Here is a 20,023-nt window from a genome sequence, read left to right on the forward strand (position 1 = left end):
ACAAGACTGTGCATGCTATTCATTCGTTCTTCATTTTTAGTTTATCATCCATGTAGTTGCTCCTTCAGAACCAATCTGCCTGATGACTGCTTTCAGTGAGTTTAAATTTAATCACATCTGTAAGTTACAGAGACAACAGAAAAAAATCTGATAAACCGCCATGGAGAAAAAAAAATGCATCGTTTAACAGAATGATCTCTGAAATGGAACATAGATCTCCTCAATGAACTGTGTTTTCCTGCTAGGTTTTGGATTTCTTTTGTACCAACAGACAACGGTATATTTACATGCTACATTTCAGGGGTTCACAGAAAAAAGCTACTAAAATTCCAGCTGATCTCAGCATCATTCTGAAAGACAATCAAATTCAGTGTTGCAAAACCTGGCTGCAGTATCAATGCAGTTTTTAAATGAGAAATTAAAACGTCAAACACAGGCCATCTTTTAAATCATTTATTTCAGTAGGAAAGATTTTTGAAACCTGTACTTAAATTCATTTAAACTAGCTTATGCAAACACACAATTTTCACACGCGCACACGGAATAAAGTATTAAAACAGTTAAGAAAAAGGCTAGAGGACAGCCAAGCTGCACATCACTCAGTGAGATCATAGTGCAACCCCCCTATCCCTAGAATGCCTCACGCCAGCAGGAATATTAAAAATGGCTTGTGTTCACTGCATGACAACCTCAATCCCCCTTTCCAGTGATGGTTGGTCCCTACAGGGTTATTATAAAACATATATATGATTTACTGGTGCTTGTCACACGTCAGTACAGTAGTATTTGAATGGATATGCTCCTGTACACAAGGAGCTAGAAGTGCCTGTAAACAAGGCACTTCATTTCAACATTTAATTGATTTATACTGCTTTTCAGTTTCACCTGCGAACAGCTTTGGAATGGTAAGAAATACCTTCAGGAAACAGATGTGAAGGCCAGAACCTACTCAAAGAGAAATAATACACTAATCAAACACACAAACAAAATGGAATATTTACGATGCTTTTAGTCATTCAAGAGCAAGACCGGGCTAACAGCCACAGCCATGCCGTGATCTGCAGGAACTTGCATTTCATCACATTTCATACACCTTTTTTCTTAGCAACGTAACGTCACGAAAACTTGTCAGCTCTGTTCTGCAACAAGCATGGCTACACTAAGCAATGTGTCTTTCCTCCTTTGACCTAACCCTTCTGTTGTCTTGGAAGATTCTTAGAAAGCATAAGCTGAATTTTCAAATTATCCTTCCCTTTTCAACATCTGAATTTATAAACACTATAGTAAACCGGCTATGTTTTCATAAGGATGTGTTCCAGGAAAACAAGTATTTAATTGCTTAAGAACAACACATTCTTGCTCGCATTTCCCCTTCCAAAGCTTATAAAAGTCTTGCTACTACAACAATCTCTAACAGTTGTTTCAGTGAAGGACAGTACTCTCTACATAGTGTTGGCACTAGAAATAGAATATGCAAAACCAAGCTTACGGGATATTAAGAAAGAGTAAGATTTAGCCAAGCCTTCTCATTCTCCAAAGTTTTTTTCCTGTAGTATTTATTTTACATTAACAAAAAGATTGTAAGAAATAAATCTTCTTGTAAGAACGCTCTTCAGTGGGAGAGAGAAAAGCAAGCTCCTTTCTAATAATGTGAGCTCTTAAGTTCACATGGTCTAAATCCTGACTTGGACTACCCTTTTCAAATCCCCCTCCCCCCAGTACATCTATTCAAAGACATACCAAAATAAAAATAAATTCTGAAGAAGTCTGAGCTACTTCTGCTAAAAGCTGAACAAGCCCAAGCTACGAAATACCTCTACATTTTTCCTAAAAAGAGGCTATTCAAATAGAGAAAAAAAAAAATACTAAAGCCACTCAAGCCACGACTATTTTACACTGACCAAAACAACTAACTTCTGCAGAAATGCAGTGACTGTCAGGAATGTTACCCCTTGGTGTATCAAAAAGACAGCATGCAAGTCTGCCATTGTGGTACTCTCAGCACTGAAATAAAGGAACCGGTTTTCAAGTTACTAATAAGGCACTGACGAAAGTCCTCCTTAAATCCAAGCACTCACCGGCCCGATGCATTACAAATTAGAACAACAGTATTAAAAAAAGGTTAACCCCTACAAGCAAATGCAATGTTCCCTCTATAGTCTTTTAACGACAACTTTCCCAAGCCAAATCACGTTATGCACAAGCCACTTTTAAAGAAAAATAAAGGACATTACTTAATTATTACATAATTACAAAACTTTTAAAACTTGACTTCGTAGGGAGAATAAGCAATTAACTGATGTGATCTGGTACCAGCCCTGCTGTACTGCTGCTTGCAATAGGCAGCATACTACAGCTGGCCGCGGAAAAGATTGGAACTACTAATGCTGGGGAGTTAGCATCCAAAAAAAAGGACAGAATGAGGAAAAATGCCACTGACAAGAGCCAGAAGAAACAACAGCCCATCATTTATCTTATCTTGATTTGGACAGGATTTGCTACAGTTAACTAAAACCACAAGATCAATCTGCCTTTTATCAGAAGGGACCTCACCTCCCCGAGTGCCTCAGCAGCACAAAAACCTGCAATTACTTCTGCTGGAAGGGAAAGCATTTCCTTTTAACATTTGTTATGGCTGATACTAACAGAGGAGGACTATTGTTGAAAATGTGTAAATGCAAATAGAGGCGGCTGATGTTGCAAGAAGAAATAGATTAATTTGCTTCTAGTGAGGAAACAATAATTAATAAAATCCTGTTGTGTTTTTTTTATGCTTTCTTTTGCTCCCAGTATGTTTTCAGCTACGCATACTTCTACAAACGCTTTTCCTGGTAAAAGTTCAAGTGCTCTGCAGTTGCATTTTGAGGAGGAAAGTTAATCAGCTGATTCCCCAAAAGAGAGACTGATTCCTCAAGCAGGAGGCTAAGACATCTGCATAACGAGGGGGCTGCTAAATACACCAGCTGCAGAGTTGACAGATAACGTCTGCCATTACAGTATTTTCCTTTTCAGAGCTTTCTGAAGTAGGATGTGATTTTCACAGTAATTTAAAAGAGCTAACATTAACACAGTTTTAAAGCTGGGTGCTAAAGCTCATTCATTAAGTATTTACATGCATTCATTTAGTATTTGTAGTTTTAATGCCTGTAACTTGCACCTAAATACTTAATGAATCATAATAGCCTGAGTAATACTCCTCTGGCACAAAATGTCTGCAAAATGAAATAGGTGTCTGGGATGAGTTATGTTTCTTGAAATTATCAGAATTTTTTCAAAAATAAATCTCCTTATTTGCTTTCTAAGAACCTCACTTAGTCAGGTTTGAAAAACACAGCCCAAAGTAGTACAGGTTAAGTCAGAAATATAAACGTTAGCAGTAAGTATTCAACAACCAGTGCAATGTTATGTATTTCTAATGCACTGCGCTAATTCCATAAACCAGACATTCCCTGCTGTTCCACCCTTCCCAAGCCTGTCATTTTAGCTAACAGAGGTTAGCGGTCAGCAGGTGATGAACATTTACATGTGAAGTCTTGCGATGAAGGTCTACTCTGAATATTTCTTGCTCGTATGCCTCCAAACCAGGGAATTGTAAGAAGCATCTTTAGTTTCCAAATCAAAACATAAAGAAATAAAGTGACAAATACTAGCCGAAGTATTTCAGCAGTTATTAACAAGATATAGAATTAGAGCAATACATTAAAAATAAAAATCGAAGAGAAACTGCCAACTGTCTGAAGCAGTCTGGATGACAGTCTTACCTGAATACCATGAGCTCGTTGCTGTCCTTGTTTTCTCAGCACTGGTTTTAATTACTTAACTTTTAAAACCCCTTTTTAAAAAAAGAGCATTACTACATTCTTTACAGTGTATTTGACTTGTCTGAGTCTTTCCAAAGATTAGGTGAGGCAGCTTTCCCTCAGGGAACAAAACCACCACCTCTTCTCGAGCACCATTTATCTTAAAATACGTAACATTTCAGTATTTCTGCATTGCCCTGTAGGACTACATGGCTAAATAGGAGAGAAACAACAGGAAAGTACAGAACTACTCATTGTAACAAGCGCAAATAATGTTTTCCGTGCTGTCATTAATCACTCCAGTTGTTCTGGCTACACATTTTAAGAAACGCCTCCCACAATATTCAGTCTCTCCCACGAAAAGCAGCTTATCTGAGGGTAGAAAATGAGGATAAGTAGGAGGCCTAAGAACAATGAAAGTCGGTAACAGCAACAATTCACTAAATGATGATTTGTGAACTGTTTTCCCCACCATGCTCCTACCATAAATCCTAACTCAAAACAGCTGGAAAAAAGAAAACAACAATAATAAATGACACCTTTGGACCCGGCTCTGTCTTTAGCAAAGCTGTGTGATGTCAGGCTGCGGCTCCCAGCTGCACGCTTCCTTTCACTAACAGAAGAACAGATACAGTTATGCTGCACTGAAGCTATAATAGCTTATTTAGAAATTCAAAATCCACAGGCTGTTCTCCACAATGCTTAAAAAGATACACACATTGTTAAAGAGGACTTAGTTGTTGAGAAGAAACACATATGAAGTAATTTCTAACATGAAAAAAACCCCCCAAAACTAAAGTCGTGCAAAGTTTACTACAGTAACACTGCTGGCGATGAAGATGATGTCATTACTGTACACCCAACATGGGTAAACTTGGGAGATGGGCGAATTGCAGAGGGATTCAGCACAAGCAACCCCTTCCCAAAATACATGACTTCAGGATCAGAACAACCTATTCATTCCGCATCAAAAAAACAAAAAAAAATTTGCAGAGAGACACAAACTCCCACAGTGCTTGTGGTGTAATTCTGACAGAAGCATCCTTCTACTGTTTTCTTTCTACCAAGAGCCAATTCACAAGATCAATTCCTGGAAACAAAACCAGCATAGTACCCTTTACATCACCAAGTGGTTGGGGGTTTTGTGTTTTGTTTTTTTACTGTGAGATTGGATTATCCTTCTTTTTTACCCCCCAGAAATCAGAAATTTATGATTTCCACTAAGAGATTAATTTGACTCTGGAAAAAACCCAACTGCGAATTTCTAGGCTTCTACTTGGATGCAATAAACAAACTGTACATTTTCAAAATAATCACTACTAGTAGAAACCTTTATTAGACTCTGCCACAAACTGGTAGGCAGCTTGTTTCTTTTTAAAAAGCAGTATTCATGGTGGAATCTGCAAGCGTACTGATGGCCACTAAACCACAACGTCAATGGAACAGTTACTACTTTTTCCACAGACTTCAGATTTCTGATATCAGAGTCATATTTTGGACAATGTTTCCTTGCTTTACAAAGACCATATTTTTGAATATTAAAGAAAGACTAATCATCCGGGAATCTATCTAGGTGATGTCATGGAAACCCAAATAAGGCAAGAATCGGCATCTTAAGCAAAACACACACATATAAAGCATGGCTCCCTTTTTACAACTATAATGTTTTTCTGTGAGTACTTTCAGTGACCAAGAATTATTCCTGTCAAAGATGGAATTTTGATAGTCCCACACCTTTTCTCTCCTTAGGTTACCCTACCTTCTAATAAAGCAATTATTTGCCTGAAGATCAAAAGAGCTTCTGCATGTAAGGTCTGCTTTAGGCCATGTTATCAATACCACACAACATCAACTATTTTGACTAAGACGGATACTGAAATCAATTATTGCCAAACGAGAACATGAAAGCTTGAAATTGTGCCTCTATGTTTACAACACAGAACTTCTAAGGGATATTATGAAACACCATACACTAACAATGGTCCCTAACCAATAATTAACAGATACCCAAAGAAGTAAAATGTCTTGGTGAACTATACCCAGGTGTTGGGTTTTTTTTTGTCATTCAACCTTCGTATGTAGGAGAGTGACAGGTGTAGAAACAAACAGGAAGAAAACGCTCAGTTCTGACCCAACAGTGCTTTCAGTTTTGTCTCTTGCACACACACACCCCGACCACTCAAGACACGTGAAATACATTTTTAACCAGGAATCAGGTAACAAGTACCAAAAAAAATTTTTGGTGTGTAAGTGCTCGGCCTTGGAGCCACTCGTAGGGAATATGGCTCCATACAGTACTAAGGTTTGCAAGCTTACTGCTATTTTTAAACTTGCAGTTGTTATATTCCTTGTACTTATAGGCCTGAGAAAAGTAACATTGCTCCAGGCTAAGCGTGCCTGGGACAAGCTCCCATTAAGAACTCCTGGTACAGTCTAAACAACATCTCTAGAACATGTAGTACCCTCCTTTAGCCCAGTTCATACATAGCTTCTGATACAACTGTTAAATACCAGTTTACTTGTTTCCTTAAGAATGCCTAAAAAGGTGAGTTATTTTCAAAATTAGTATAAAGTTAAAAGAAACTCAAACTAGCTACAATCTATTCAACTCAAACACAGCACCGCCAGAAGTTTCACACACACTATTTGCTGTTTCATGTTGGTTTTCCTTTCACTCTTTAAGGCAGTGGTTTCCACAGGTCAGTTCAGAGAACATAACGAAGGATGGTCCATGGCAATTCATGTTGCAACTCCATTTTTAATTTGGGGGACTACTCCCCAACCATTCATGGTTTTGTTCAGGGCTCCAGAGTTCAGAGATCGAGTTGACAGGCTCTGTTCTGGCAAAGAATACAGCTGGCACCTTTTTCATCAGGACCTCGTTCTCAGTTATGAGATGGTTCAAATTGGTGGGTTTTTTTTGTTGTTTTGAATTAGCCTGTTATTCAAAGGTCATCAAGTTGGCAGGAACCTGGAAACAAAAATATAAATGATAGCAGGTCTTACTTTGGGTGGCAGCTACTTACATTCCACTGCTTCACAGACTAGCCACCTGTTTAAACGCGCATCGTTAATGCTCATTCCGTCTCAAAATGAGGGAAGGAGGGAATGCAACTATCACTCTGCAGTACAAGTATACTTAGAGCTGTAGAAAACCCAGGTATAACCAAAATATTCAACTGCTGCGTGGTTTATAATTTTATTACATGGCCTTAGATCTTACTAATTTTGATGACATTTAAGATTTAAGCTGTCAGCAAAACCACCTTAACACGATAAATCTCAGCATCGAACTGCACAAGCAGAACCTTCTCACTCGAGTCCCAGCTAGAGAATTCTTGGCACACAGTTCAGTGATTGATGTAGGCCCTCTAGTATTTTTAAGACTAATTTAAAAAAATGGGGCATAAATACTTGACTAGGCTTTTCCCATAGGAAACCTGAATGCCTGCTGCAGACATCGCTCCCTTTCATGAAGATTAAAGCTAGTTTGCATTACATTAGTTTGCATCCCCATTTTCTCCCCATCAGGAATTTGCCTGACAGCAACACCTCTTGTTTACTGAGGTTATTAAAGAGCCACCACGCTCCTGATGACTGTCAATATATACCCAGGTTGCTCAGACTTGAAGCAAGCATTTCTTGCTTTGCATTTACCATTTACCTGTAGAACCAAGAATGACCAACTGGGCTAAAGCTCCACCATTAAAATTAAAAATTACTTCTATTAAAATAATTCCCAGTATTATTCAGCTGGGTAGGTGTCTATATTCTATCGGAAGCACGTTTACACATTCAGTCTTTCTTAGCCAGTCATACTGTTAACAAGCAAACAAGATCTTCCATTTTAAACAGTACCATAAGGCATCTCTTGAGGGAAAGCACTGTTCAGGAGTCAAATCACAATCAAGAGAAAAATGTTACAAGATATTTTTTTTTTTTACTCATTTAGTAACCCAACCTTTGTAACCTAATGTTTGTCTGAAGCACTGCTTCTATGGGAGCAACTATGCTGCAAGAACCCATATCGTACCACTACACAACATGCCAGAAAACAGAAAATAGGCAACAAATTATGGTAGCAGGGGTTTTGGCCTTTTAGTGGGAGGTTGTTTTCACTAATCCTTCCCTCTTTTTTTTCCTCTTAAAATCTCCTACACTTATCTTCACTTTGCTGTCATATTTTCCACAGGAGGCTGCGCCAAGATCCTGAAGCCTGCTGCTTTTGCACAAGCTAGGGGCTGAATGCTTTAAACAAGTTTGTATTAAACAGTATTGTTAAGCCTTGTGGAATAAAACCTGTCCTCAGAGGGCAGTTTTCAGGCTTGCCTGGAAGTCACCCCTGTCTTACAAACTCTTGCCACTATTTGCTACTATTCCCACATTCTCCAGCCAGGAACACAATTTCCTCTCCTTTACACAGTCTCAAATACTTTCAAGGGAGCTTCTGCAACCCTCCTTACTCCTTAGGTTTCTCTAAGAAGCAAAACTGAACAAGAAAGCACAGAGGCATCTGGAAAGGTCCTTTTCTTTCTCCTTGAAATTCAGCAGTACTTTTGCTCTGGGAATTCCATAAACAAGTGTGCAAGGGCAAAGGGAGATTTCAGGAAGACAAACTGGAAAGGATTTTGCTGATGAAAAAGGTCAGTAGGGATTTGTACGGGAACAGAATTTAATATGGTTTGGAGTAGTCTTATCTTCCTGTTTGATTCACAGAAAATTCTGCTTTTGCTTTTGAACTCTGCCAAACATACCCAGGATTAAACTATTTTAAAAATACATTTTAGAAATACAAACAACAGAAAACATGCATGCCAAAGACCTGACAAAATGGCACTACAGGAGAGTCATCTGGAATTGATATCAAATGCTACACTTTACAGCTTTTTATATAACTGTAAAATAGCCTTTTAAAAACGGACAATGACAAAAATCCTGCCACTCAGACAGGTATTTTAGAGCATTCCTGCCATTTTCCCAATTGCTTTGAATCAACCTCAAGATAGCCCCAAATCTTTCTTCATCACCACAGCAGCTCTGAGGACTTGTTTACAAAGGGACAAACAGGAAAGCTAACGCAAATCAATAAGCACATGAGATTGATGTACAGGCTGCTGTGAGTAGACTGCTCTTCATACAAAGCCACCAGTTACAGCTCTGACATCTTGAAGATCTATCAGTTCTGAGCTCTGAACAGTTCATCTTCCTTTTCAACACCTTGCTCTCACCTGTTGTCTGTTGCTTTGGCAGGCAGCACTCAGGTGTTTAAACCAGAGCATCGCATTCATTCTGTTTCCAGCTTGAAATTTATATGAATTTCCTAAGTGAGAAAGGTAGAGAAAAAGAAACACAAAAATTACTATACATTCAAATCCTACCCATACTCAAATAACTCTGAATTAAAACATTACGAAAAGATTTAATAGCAGAAGGTTCATACAGCTTTACACTCTGGCATAGGTGCAACTGAATTGTTTGACCTAGTGCAAGAGAAGTTTCAGCTTGCCTGTCTTTGTTTCCAACACTCTAGATTTCAGCTAACACCAGTGTCAACTAGGAAAGAACAAAACATTTCTCGGAATCAAACAACAAAAATGTTTTTGTTCATTGCCATTATTGCGATTTGTTTATAATACCATTTCATCATTTTTTAATGAAGTGCAAGACAGCACTGAAATGCACTCCAGAAAGCTACACTTGAAAAATATTTAAAAATTGTTCCCAAATGTATCAATGTATTTCAGACTAGTATCTTCAGTGTCTGGTGTTGTACAGTGCTTGCTTAGGTTCATGAAGGCCAAATATTACAAAAACTTTTCAGGTTGCTGTCGCTGAATTGAAGCTGACAAGCATTCGTAATTTACACCACAGATCATCAGGTGCTAGAACAGATGCTCAGAAATAAAAGGTACTAGGACTTGAAGTAGACAAAGCCATAAATAATGTTAAGCTGCTTTATCAGAACTTCTAATCATGCTCTTTCTGCATAGTTTGAAGTGCTATGGAAAAGTAACAATTTCTTCACAGTTTAAACTGCAACCAGGGCTCTATGCTGCACTAACGGAAACCAAGGCTTCTCTGTGAGCCAGTCAAGATCTCGTAGGGGGATTTTTCCTGGTAACAGTGCTACATTTGAACAGATGGTTTGGTTTGGGTTTTGGTTCTTATTTGGAGAGGGGACTGGTCAAGCACCTAGCGTTAGCTGAATATTGAATTTTGTTACTTACATTTTCACAAATGTGAAAACGCCTCTCAGTGGTCTAAATACAGTTTAAGAGAATGCAAACGAATACTTCCAATAAAAATCAAAAGAGGAGTTCAGAGAGTTCTTAGAACTTAATGAAGACTCTAAGGCTTCTCCACACAGAATTGTTCCCATAGCATTCTAAAGGCAAACGTGACATGCTGGAGAGCAGCTGAGTAAGTGAAAGGGAACATCCTTCCAATTTCATTTAGTTGCTTATGAATACCTCAAAGCAAATGTTTATTCTGGGAATCACTACGCTCCTGGTGCTAGCACTGCTTACCCTTCTCAGAATCCGTCAATAAGAAGAGATCTGGATGCTCAGGGTCATCTGCCATCATCACCATCCAGCCCACCACTGACACATTCTTACTCGGCGTGGATTTGAACTGAAAATACAAGCCAAGATGTAAACAAAGTAAAACAAGACGCTTCAGCAGTGGCACAGAGCAAGTGTTCAAAAGGACAGTTCCTCGCAGTGACGCTGCTAAACACACAGAGTAACTTCAAAGGAAACATAGCACTTCATAAAATTAAGAAAGTTTGTATGGAATTAGTGAAAACAGAACTTGCCACAATGAATGATACTCAAAACTAAAAAGGAGTGTCACAATACCCCCAAATGTGTCAACAGACACCTAAACGGCACTGTATGAGTACAACAGCATTCCTAACCATATTACTGCACATGTATACGTATACCATAGCTCAAGAAAAAGCGCATTAACAAATGCAAAGCTAATCCCTCCATTGCTAACAAACAGAATTAAACTTGTCTGTGCCATAATTACTCAAAGTTAACATGCATTAATATAAATCTGTAACTACACACAGTATGAGTCCTGTGGACAAGATAACACAACTGTGTAATTAAATATTATGACCTGATGAACGAAGTGGATCAAAAGAGAGTATAGATTCAACAAACAAGTGTGCAGAACCCATATACTAATTTATTGACAAGATGTTCAAAATGACAGGGATTTCCTGTTTGAGCTGTTACTCACACACTGACATGTAACTTAGGCCTTTTCTAAGCACAATACCTGTCTGCTACACTCTCCCCTCTCCTGGCAGCTCCTTAGTTCCACTCTCCTTTTCAGTCACCTGGCCAGTGTTATTTTCTACTTCTCGGGCTCCTCCTCTCAGTTCCAGGGTACTTGCCCACCATACCCAACTCATTTCCAAACCAGAAGCTTCCTTCTCCCTAGTCTCCTTGCTTATCTGTTAGCAGATGCTCACAATTCACCCCTCATTACCTGCTCAGGCAGTCCCATTCACTCCCTAATAACTAATTCATTCAGCTTCTCTCAAGCCTGTAGTTTCCAGTTCTCCTCTTCCTACATTCACGCACCCAACAGAGTCTTCTCACCAAACCTAGCACTCTTACCCTCTGCACTGCTTCACCTCACTTCTCTGCCCAGCAGGTCCAACTCTGCTATACCTTCTACCTATGTCTTCCTCCTGCCTTATGAAATCCCTATTCTAACCTCTTTATTAGCACAGTAATTTTGACCTCTCTAATTACACTGCTAGAAACCACAAAGCTAAAACAATCTTGGGGACATTTGAAGTCATTAAAATGAATTTATAGTTATAGAATACTTCTATTCTTCATACTAATGCCACATAGCAGATATACAACATTAAGCATCAAATGTCTTTTGTATAATTTTAGAAATATTGCTTTACCATTACAGATCTAGAAATCTGGTTCAGCAAAAGGAACCATCACTAAGTTTCAGGGTATCACAAGGGAAGTAAGAATTTATAAGAATATTCCCTATAGGAAATACAGTAACTTTATAAATAAAATTCCACTGCAAGTCTGGTATCAGTTATTCTATGCCTCACAGTAACTAGAGACCTTGAACGCCCAGGTAAGTGTACTCGTGCAACAGGCTTCATTTTAAACCTTGGTTTAAAACACATTAAAACTTCAAATAAACAAATGTTAGACCAACACAAAAAGTATTTTCATCAAGTTCAAAACAACAGCCCAGTCTCTCTGTATCTTATAAACTTTTGAATGCATCATCTGTGTACTGCCCTCTTCACGTCGCTATAGCTACACTTGCAGGAACCATTCCATCACAAGTTCCTACCAGTCATGTTCAGCTGACATTCGCATAACGTCAGTGGAAATACAAAAGCTTGGAAACTTTGAAGAGATGCCTGTACAGATAGCTTAAGCATAGAAGCAATGATGACTGTTCTTAGGAAAGACCTGCCTGCCAAACTTCAAAATGGATGCCCTTTTTTGCTATTACTATGGATAAATACGTGGGAAAAGGCCACTCATAAAACCTGTAGAACCACATACACTGGAGTTAAGCAACTCTACTGCCTTTGGGATGTGGACAGATTTGGTAACACCTCATAAGAGGAACCAAATTATAAAGTTGTATCAAACAACATTTCATTATAGTGAGGGTTGGATAATGTAACTTCTTCCCAAATAGAACCTAAAATTTCTTTGAAGATTCCAGTCAGTAAATGAAGAATGTTAAGGAATTTTATCTGAAAGAAGGAATAAAGACACAGAAAGGGAGTAAGATAAAGATATAGCTCATGAGTTCTTTAAAAAAAAAAGTATATATTCAGGACTCGTTATGGACCCACTGAAGACACTGCCTCAAAAAATAAGATGACATAATTTACAGTTAAAAGGGATCTGCAAAATGCAAAATTCCAAGTAGTCCTACCAAGCACTAAAAGGTCATTTTCAGAGAGGTGGAAATTTGAGTCACAAAGTGGTTTTAATAGGATACAGATGGACACTGCACCTCCTGAACTGCGCTCGTTTCTGGAGTCTCATGAAAATGGTGCATCTGTACTTTCCTGTCTTGGTTATATGTCATAGCAGTATGTATGCGTGGTAATTTCACATATTGTAATAAAAACTGCTAGAGCTCACTTGGTTTTTCATTTTATTCAAAACAATTATTTAATCGTGGTACTTCTCCAAAAAAGTAAAAAGCTCCACACAAGGCAAGTGTTTCCTGCCAGCATCAATCCATCATCACCTGAAACACACGTCAGTTTTTCACCCCTTGACGCAGCTGGATTTGTATTCCATGTTTACACAGTTCCCAGGGCAGTTCATTCTCCACCGATGCACAGAGCCTTGCTAACAGCAAGTCTGCTTTGTTTACATGAAGGGAATGAAAGCTTCATTGTCATTTAATGTTCCTGGTTCCGCTTTGCTTTTTTTTTTTACATGGGCCACTCTTATTAATACACATAGAAAACTACACAGCTCTGGTGCTAGGCTGCACATAACTCATTTTTGTTGTTGTTCTGAGCTCCAAGGCATTTATACATAAATCTTTGAATCAAAAACTCTGAATTAATCTGTGAACAGACTTTTCATTCCAACCTTTCAGCACCCATAAATCTCCTCCTCCTCATCTCTTGTTGAGATTGTACAGCTTTTAATATTCAAATAATTTTCTTGGTGGCTGAAAATACTTCCTAGAATGACAGCATTCTTTGTCAGGGTATTTCAATGACAGTGCCTGAGCTACAACTACCAAGTTTTCCAGAGTGCCAGTACATGAATCTAATTCTGAATATAATGTGCAATGGAAGGCTTGGAATGAACAAGGGTTCATGCTCGAGCATAAAGCCTCAAAAAGTCTCTGTTGCTTTTCCAAGTACCTACAAACATGGAAAAATCTCTCATGCATGCTATGTTGTCACACAAATTGGCACGATTCTTCCAGTCCAATCACTATAAACAGTTTTTTTATGAGCATATTCACATTTTTCAGGGCGAATGCTTTCTTTAAGACTCATTTTAAGTTGGCTATTTTTACTATTGTCCCTTTCCAAAGGTGCACAAGTGCTATAGCTTTATCACATAAACTTGTATTGGGGTATTATTTCAGCATATGAGATAAAACCTTAAGCATTCTACACACATTCCTCTCAGATTCTCCAGTAACACATCTCTGGGCTCTGAAGTTCACATGCTCATTATAGACAATTTTCCATTACTGTGGCAATAAACCTGTTCACTATCTAAAATGAAAAACTCATTATATTTCATAGTCTTTCTCAGGAGATGCAGCACAAGAAAGTTTGTCACATCCAGGCATCTACAGCACCCTCTTCCTTCGGACTAGATTCTATATACACTATACTGGATGCACTCCTTTGTCTTTGACCATAGGCATGACAAGAAGAGCTGGCTTGCCCATGTCTAAAATGGATGGGGTTTCTTGCCCTTTTTGCTGGATTACACTGGGATTTCTATGAGGTAATTTTCCAAAGAGGTTGGCTGTTATAAGCCTGGAAGAGCTTTGAGTGTTGGTGCATTCCAAGTCCTCAGTCTCAGCTGCCTGAAGCAACAGGAGCAGCAGAACGGTCAAAAGCATGCCTGTAATCAAAACACATTTACCATGAGAGCTCTAGCCAGGAAACTTTATATAGCAGACTGACTTTTTTGTTGCCAGTGTTCCTTTCCATGTCAGAGACCTTGAAAAAGGAAGCTGAAAAGACAGATGTTTACGTGGCTCCAGAAGATACTTCGAATGTTTCACCTAGGTAAATCTCAAATGTATCAATCTTTGAAAAAGAAACCTGCTTCAAAGTAGACAGCATCATCTTTTTTATCCATTTAATCTGGACAGTAAGAAAACAAAACCTAGATTTAGCCTCAAATCTCTATTTTGCAGAACAGACCTCTTAGGAGTATCACTGGACAGTATTTGTGCAGCGAACATACTCATGCACTAGCTTTCTACAGACGGTTGACCATCTACAGTTTATTCTCTCTTGATTAACTTTCCTTCCGAAAATGAAACCAAATGTGAATTGAAGCACGACACTTGACAAGTCATCTTCACAGACTCCAGAACAAAAGCTGAGGCTTTGTACAATAACCCTGTAGTGAAACGGATGGAAGTCTAAGCCATCAGTAGCCAGGCTAGCAGTGCAAGACAACTGAACAAAGTTACTGACCACCTACTATTAGGTTGTTTAATAAACTGGAGCCTCTCTCTAATCCCCCAATCATAGTCTCCCACAGATACCAGGTTATTTTCCACCTTAATTTCAGCATGAAGATTATACTCTGTGTTATAACCACCGTCGGAGCAAAAGTATGTGTGCATTCACTGTGAACTATTTGTTTAAATAAAAGACAATCCAAACCGTAGCTAATAGGTATTACATTATTTTAACTGTGACTGCACCTGGGAAACCAAATCAGAGACCGGAGCTTCATAACATGCTTTGTACCCATAAACAGAACAAAATATGTTCACTGCCATAAGAAGCTAAAAGCAAGACATCAGCTGTGCGCAGACAAATCCAAGGTTGTGCTGGATAGTTCAGTCCAATTTCATAGAGCCAGCTGTTAAAAAATAAATCTCCTCCAGCAGTCATCGCTTTTTACTACTGCTCCTCCACCTCCCTTTCCTGTGAACTGCATTGCTCAAACTCCGCTCAGTATTTGCAAGCCATAATGCCGGCAGGCTTCTGATGCGTAGTCCTGTCAGCATTACAGACTTAAATGTCTCCTAGCCTCTATCTGCAAACTATTATTGGTCTGCTGGCACATCCTTGGCCAAATAAACACAAGAACATAAAGATACAAGACGGATTTTAGCTGCTTAGGCATTGGTCTCTGTTCACTAGTAGTTTAGCTGTAGGTACCACAACACATCAGTGACTTGGGGAATCTTAAAAAGTCAATTCAATAGGTTCAGAAAAATCACTTTTGAAAGAGTATTCTAAACAGATATGACTGCATTTGAAGACAAAAGTAAATGCTTTTGCAGTGACAGAGATTCAAGAGGATCAGATACCAGACTTGAATGTTTGTTACCTTTTTAGTTCATTTACTTTTCCTAAAGAAATGGCAAGACCATTTAAATGATTAAAATTGCTATTCTGAAGGAAACATTAAAGCAAATGGACCACATAAAAATTCAATATACTTAATTTCCAAACAATAAAATTACCAGCTACGCAATTTTTCCAATTCTCTAAACCTGTATGTTATTTCGATTGTTTTAAAATATTTACAGACAATACTGAAAAAGCTTCTGATTGAATAGGTACAAGCATGGTAAAGTCTTCCATCATTCAGTACTTTGACAGAGAGTGGACAACAATGACTTAAAGGCATATTCTGCTCTTAAAAGAAAACAAAATGCAATTTTGGCATAATGCCTAAAGGCATCACATCAGTAACAGGAGCACAAGGTCTGACATTACAAAAAATTTCTTTCCCATTTCTCAGCGTTTCCAGAAAAAACAAGCAACTAACTGCAAGTGACATAATGCCAGCACTCTTGGTTCTTTCTTTTGCTTTAATACTTTGCATTTCTGCTTATAACAATTTACAAGTCTGCTCTTTCCTACTACCTTTACTGAAGGAGTCTGTCTCATTAGTAAGGTTTTCACTGATACCAGAGACAAATGCACCCAAACATACAGGCTTCTCTCTAGACACATGCCGGAGACCGGGCGCTCGGCTAACAGGCCTTTGGTCTGGGCTAGTATTAACTGGCAAGACAAATTGGGTAGGATCAGTTTCTATTTCACCTAAGCAATCCAAGCTGGTGGGGTGGGGCAGATGAATGATGGCAAAGAAACTATGCAAGTATTTCTACAAGTAAATAGCTATTATTAAACTACTTGGAGTATTAGAATACTGTTTCCTAATGAACAAGCGGAAAATACTCAATTTTGCAACATCGCACACAAACCTTCCACACAGAAAATTCAAACACCCAGGAGTCTACTAGTCAGAAATCTTAAGCTTCAAATCTCTACCCTCTGAACATAAAAATGTTAGGATAAGAAAACAGTATTTTGTACCAAAAAGACATGAGATAGTCCCCTTAAAAGGATTCTAGGAGCACAGCTCAGTTTGTAAAATTACATAAGCTTCAGGCAAAGCAAATGTGCTCCAGTGACAGTTGTCATAAATTAAACTGAAACACTGGCCAAGGCAACTATAAGTAATCGTTCCGAGTAGCAACCCAAGTATCTTGAATTTTACCAAGTTTCTTAAGAGAATCTCTGGCAGCATCCTCTTCCATTGTAATTAACCAGTGAAAACAGGAACTACGCACATCATAACATCCCCGGACCATCAGCAGAAAATCCTTTTACTACTGCTCCACATAAGCAAAGTACTTTTAGCTCCTTTCAAATGAAGTTGCAGCGTGTAAAAGGAAAGCCAGCATCATGAGCTATGTTAGCTCTGTGTAACATATGAAGTCTTTTGTACTCCACTGTAGTTAACAGACTACAGCATTAGACAGAAAAAGAGTAGTCTAATTTTACCACAGATATGTGACCAGTACATGTTTAATGTCACATGTAGTAACTTCTCAGTCTTTCCACATCAATGCTTGTTTGGATTTCAAGTAGCAACAAACTGCTGCAAGACTCAAGAGATCATCAAAAGATACGACTTCTGCCTTAGAAAAGCAGACAGACTCAATGACATAGTTCCCTTCCTCACAGATCAACAAATTCAAGGAGACCCATGGCATATGCAAAGCAGATGTCCTTGGCGTAGCATATAAACGTGAAATATTTCCATTAGGGTATATCCATATGAGGTGACTGGCTGACTGGAAGACAGGATAATGCCGACTAGAAATCACGCAAGTCCTGAACTACTCTCAGTGTTTACATCAGGAAATCACATTTTAATTTTGGCAGATGATACTGGAATACGCCTGGTTTACATACATGTTTTCTCTCTGTAGCCTTCAGAGATTTTGCAGCGTAGTAAAAGAGCTGGGTTCCACACAGTGCTACCCAGTATTTTGTCCAAGATGCTACCTAGAGAGAAGAGAGGAAAAAAACAGAAGTGAAATGTTTCACAATACTGCGCTTTATAAAATAGCAGGCATGGCGCTGTCATGTTCTTGCAGGATGAACTGTCCAGCCAAACCATCAGCGATGTTTCCAAGACTGTTTCTAGTTAGTTGTGTAGGCCTATAAACGCATTAAAAATCTAGAAAGCAGAAAGAACATGTGCCTTTTCTCACTGATCTGAGAAAATTTTTCTGCATCTTACTCTACTTTCTGCAACTCTTCTTGAACAATTCATTAAGAGTACACACTTGTCCCTTTTCTTCTCCATTTTACTTACTGCCATAAGATATCTCCTATTGCCATGAATACATAATTTGATCTATGATCCACAATCAAGTATTTGCAATGCAAATGCCACGGGTTATTATTATCTATTGATACAATTGTTAGGATCCACCTGCCATTCAGCAACACAAAACGTGCTCTCCTCTTTAAAAAGTAACAGTAACTCTAAGAAATTTTATGTAGCATTACACTTTTCTACTCCCCAGATTATGGGTATAGCCTTCTAAACAGAATAAATCCACTAAGTAGAAGAATGCAAATACTAGAAGTGACCCTAAACCAGCAAGGCAAAAGAGATCTCAGACACCTGAAGTAGTTGCAAAAGGCTATTTTATTGTATTTATAATTGGGTAAAGGAAGAAAGTGAGAGAATGAATTCAAAATCTTACTGTAGGTTTTTTGCCTTCCTTCAACAAAGTCTTCCTCCTGAGTACACCTTGAATAGTAACTGCTCCTGGATACAAATGAACAGCCAAATCTTCAGATTCTAGGGAGCTGAAAGGAGCATGTGAAGACTTGCGTGAAAAAACATTTTTCCTAAAGTAGTTTTCCAGTCATTACCACAAACTAATGCAAGCATATGTATTTTAATTTAGAAATACCAACTTGTTATTTATTGGACTTCATTGTGGAAAAAGACTTTGGCTGTTATAAGGAATTGCTGTTGTGGAATTTACACTCACAAAAATCATCAGAAAAATTAATTAGCCAAGCAGGTAATCCTTAATTAAAAAAAATAAAACTCAAGACAACTGAAATACAAGAACAATTAATTCTAAAAAGCAAACATTTGAAGTACATTCATACTGTTGCTGTATGTGTTAAAATTTCTCCTTCAGCCCTTGCAAGAAAGATTTGAGTATTTTTGGTTAGAAACACTGGAATTATTAGCACATCAAAAACGAAGCACAGCTCAAACATGCACAGTCTTTAAAATAACTGAAAGCAAGAAGAGTGGGCAGGAGCAGTAACAAAGAGTAGAAACCCAAACCGCAGCTTTAAGGTGTTTTAACGCATCTGGTGCTTTACTAGTCATCTACCCTATGCAGGATCTAAGAGCAATGGGCCAAAACAAATGTCAGGTACAGCACTGCGAAAAGAAAACTTCGCTTTATTGAAATTACAAAGCTGAATGGCCTACAAAACATTTTCAATCAGAAAAAAAATTATATCAGGTATCATTTCACTAAATGTCAATCGGAGCATACAACTAAACTGCTGAACTCAGCAGCTTTCTAGAAAAGCCAAGAAACTCAACAGCGCCTGAAACTCATTTTGAAGTAAGCCAGGATTTGCTGTTTCATCCATTCTAACATTCACAAATGTTCAAAGTAAATGGGAAATCCAGCAAACATGTTCATTGCAGCACCAACTGAGGATGACGATATGGAAACAGTTTTGGACGTTGACAGATGTGAACATGAGTTTAATTCAGGGAGACAACACCTGCTTCTTGACATGAAATAAGTTTCACAGTTAATGGACATCTCTTTCCCAACTACAGTGCTGTGCAACTGGAGATAGAATTTGTACTTTAATCAGAATAATCAGTTATATTACTATGTCAGCTTGCAAATAATACTATACGTAATGAATTGGGGCCAATTTTAATGCGGTATGCATTTTTAGCTGTATTTCTAATTTCAGGGAAGACGGGAAAAGAAATTCAATACAACATTGCCAGCAAAGAAAACACCTTGACTGCCATCCATTAGCACAAGAAGCACCGCTGTTGTCCACATAAGAACCACCAACACTGCTACACAGCGGTAAGCAGTTAAAAAGCTCCCTCTGGTAAAACATCTTTAAGCCTTCATATAAAGATCTAATGGTTCGGAATTTGGATTTG

At 38.3% G+C, this 20,023-nt stretch overlaps 1 protein-coding gene across 8 annotated transcripts in view; it reads right to left on the reverse strand.

Moving 5' to 3' along the window:
* Positions 1 to 440: 440 nt before the first annotated feature.
* The window catches only part of RALGPS2 (Ral GEF with PH domain and SH3 binding motif 2), a 124,279-nt gene continuing 104,696 nt past the window's right edge, over positions 441 to 20,023 (reverse strand). For all 8 annotated transcript variants that reach the window (XM_075422564.1, XM_075422563.1, XM_075422570.1 and 5 more), the window contains 5 exons: positions 18,564 to 18,669; positions 17,761 to 17,853; positions 10,328 to 10,433; positions 9,029 to 9,120; positions 441 to 6,771 (listed from right to left, as the gene is read on the reverse strand). In XM_075422564.1, the coding sequence (XP_075278679.1) occupies positions 6,742 to 6,771; positions 9,029 to 9,120; positions 10,328 to 10,433; positions 17,761 to 17,853; positions 18,564 to 18,669 (427 nt within the window). In that variant the 3' untranslated portion in view covers positions 441 to 6,741. The remainder of the gene's footprint in view (positions 6,772 to 9,028; positions 9,121 to 10,327; positions 10,434 to 17,760; positions 17,854 to 18,563; positions 18,670 to 20,023) is intronic.

Source organism: Opisthocomus hoazin, chromosome 6 (genome assembly GCF_030867145.1).
Source record: "Opisthocomus hoazin isolate bOpiHoa1 chromosome 6, bOpiHoa1.hap1, whole genome shotgun sequence".
Classification (NCBI taxonomy): Eukaryota; Metazoa; Chordata; class Aves; order Opisthocomiformes; family Opisthocomidae; genus Opisthocomus; species Opisthocomus hoazin.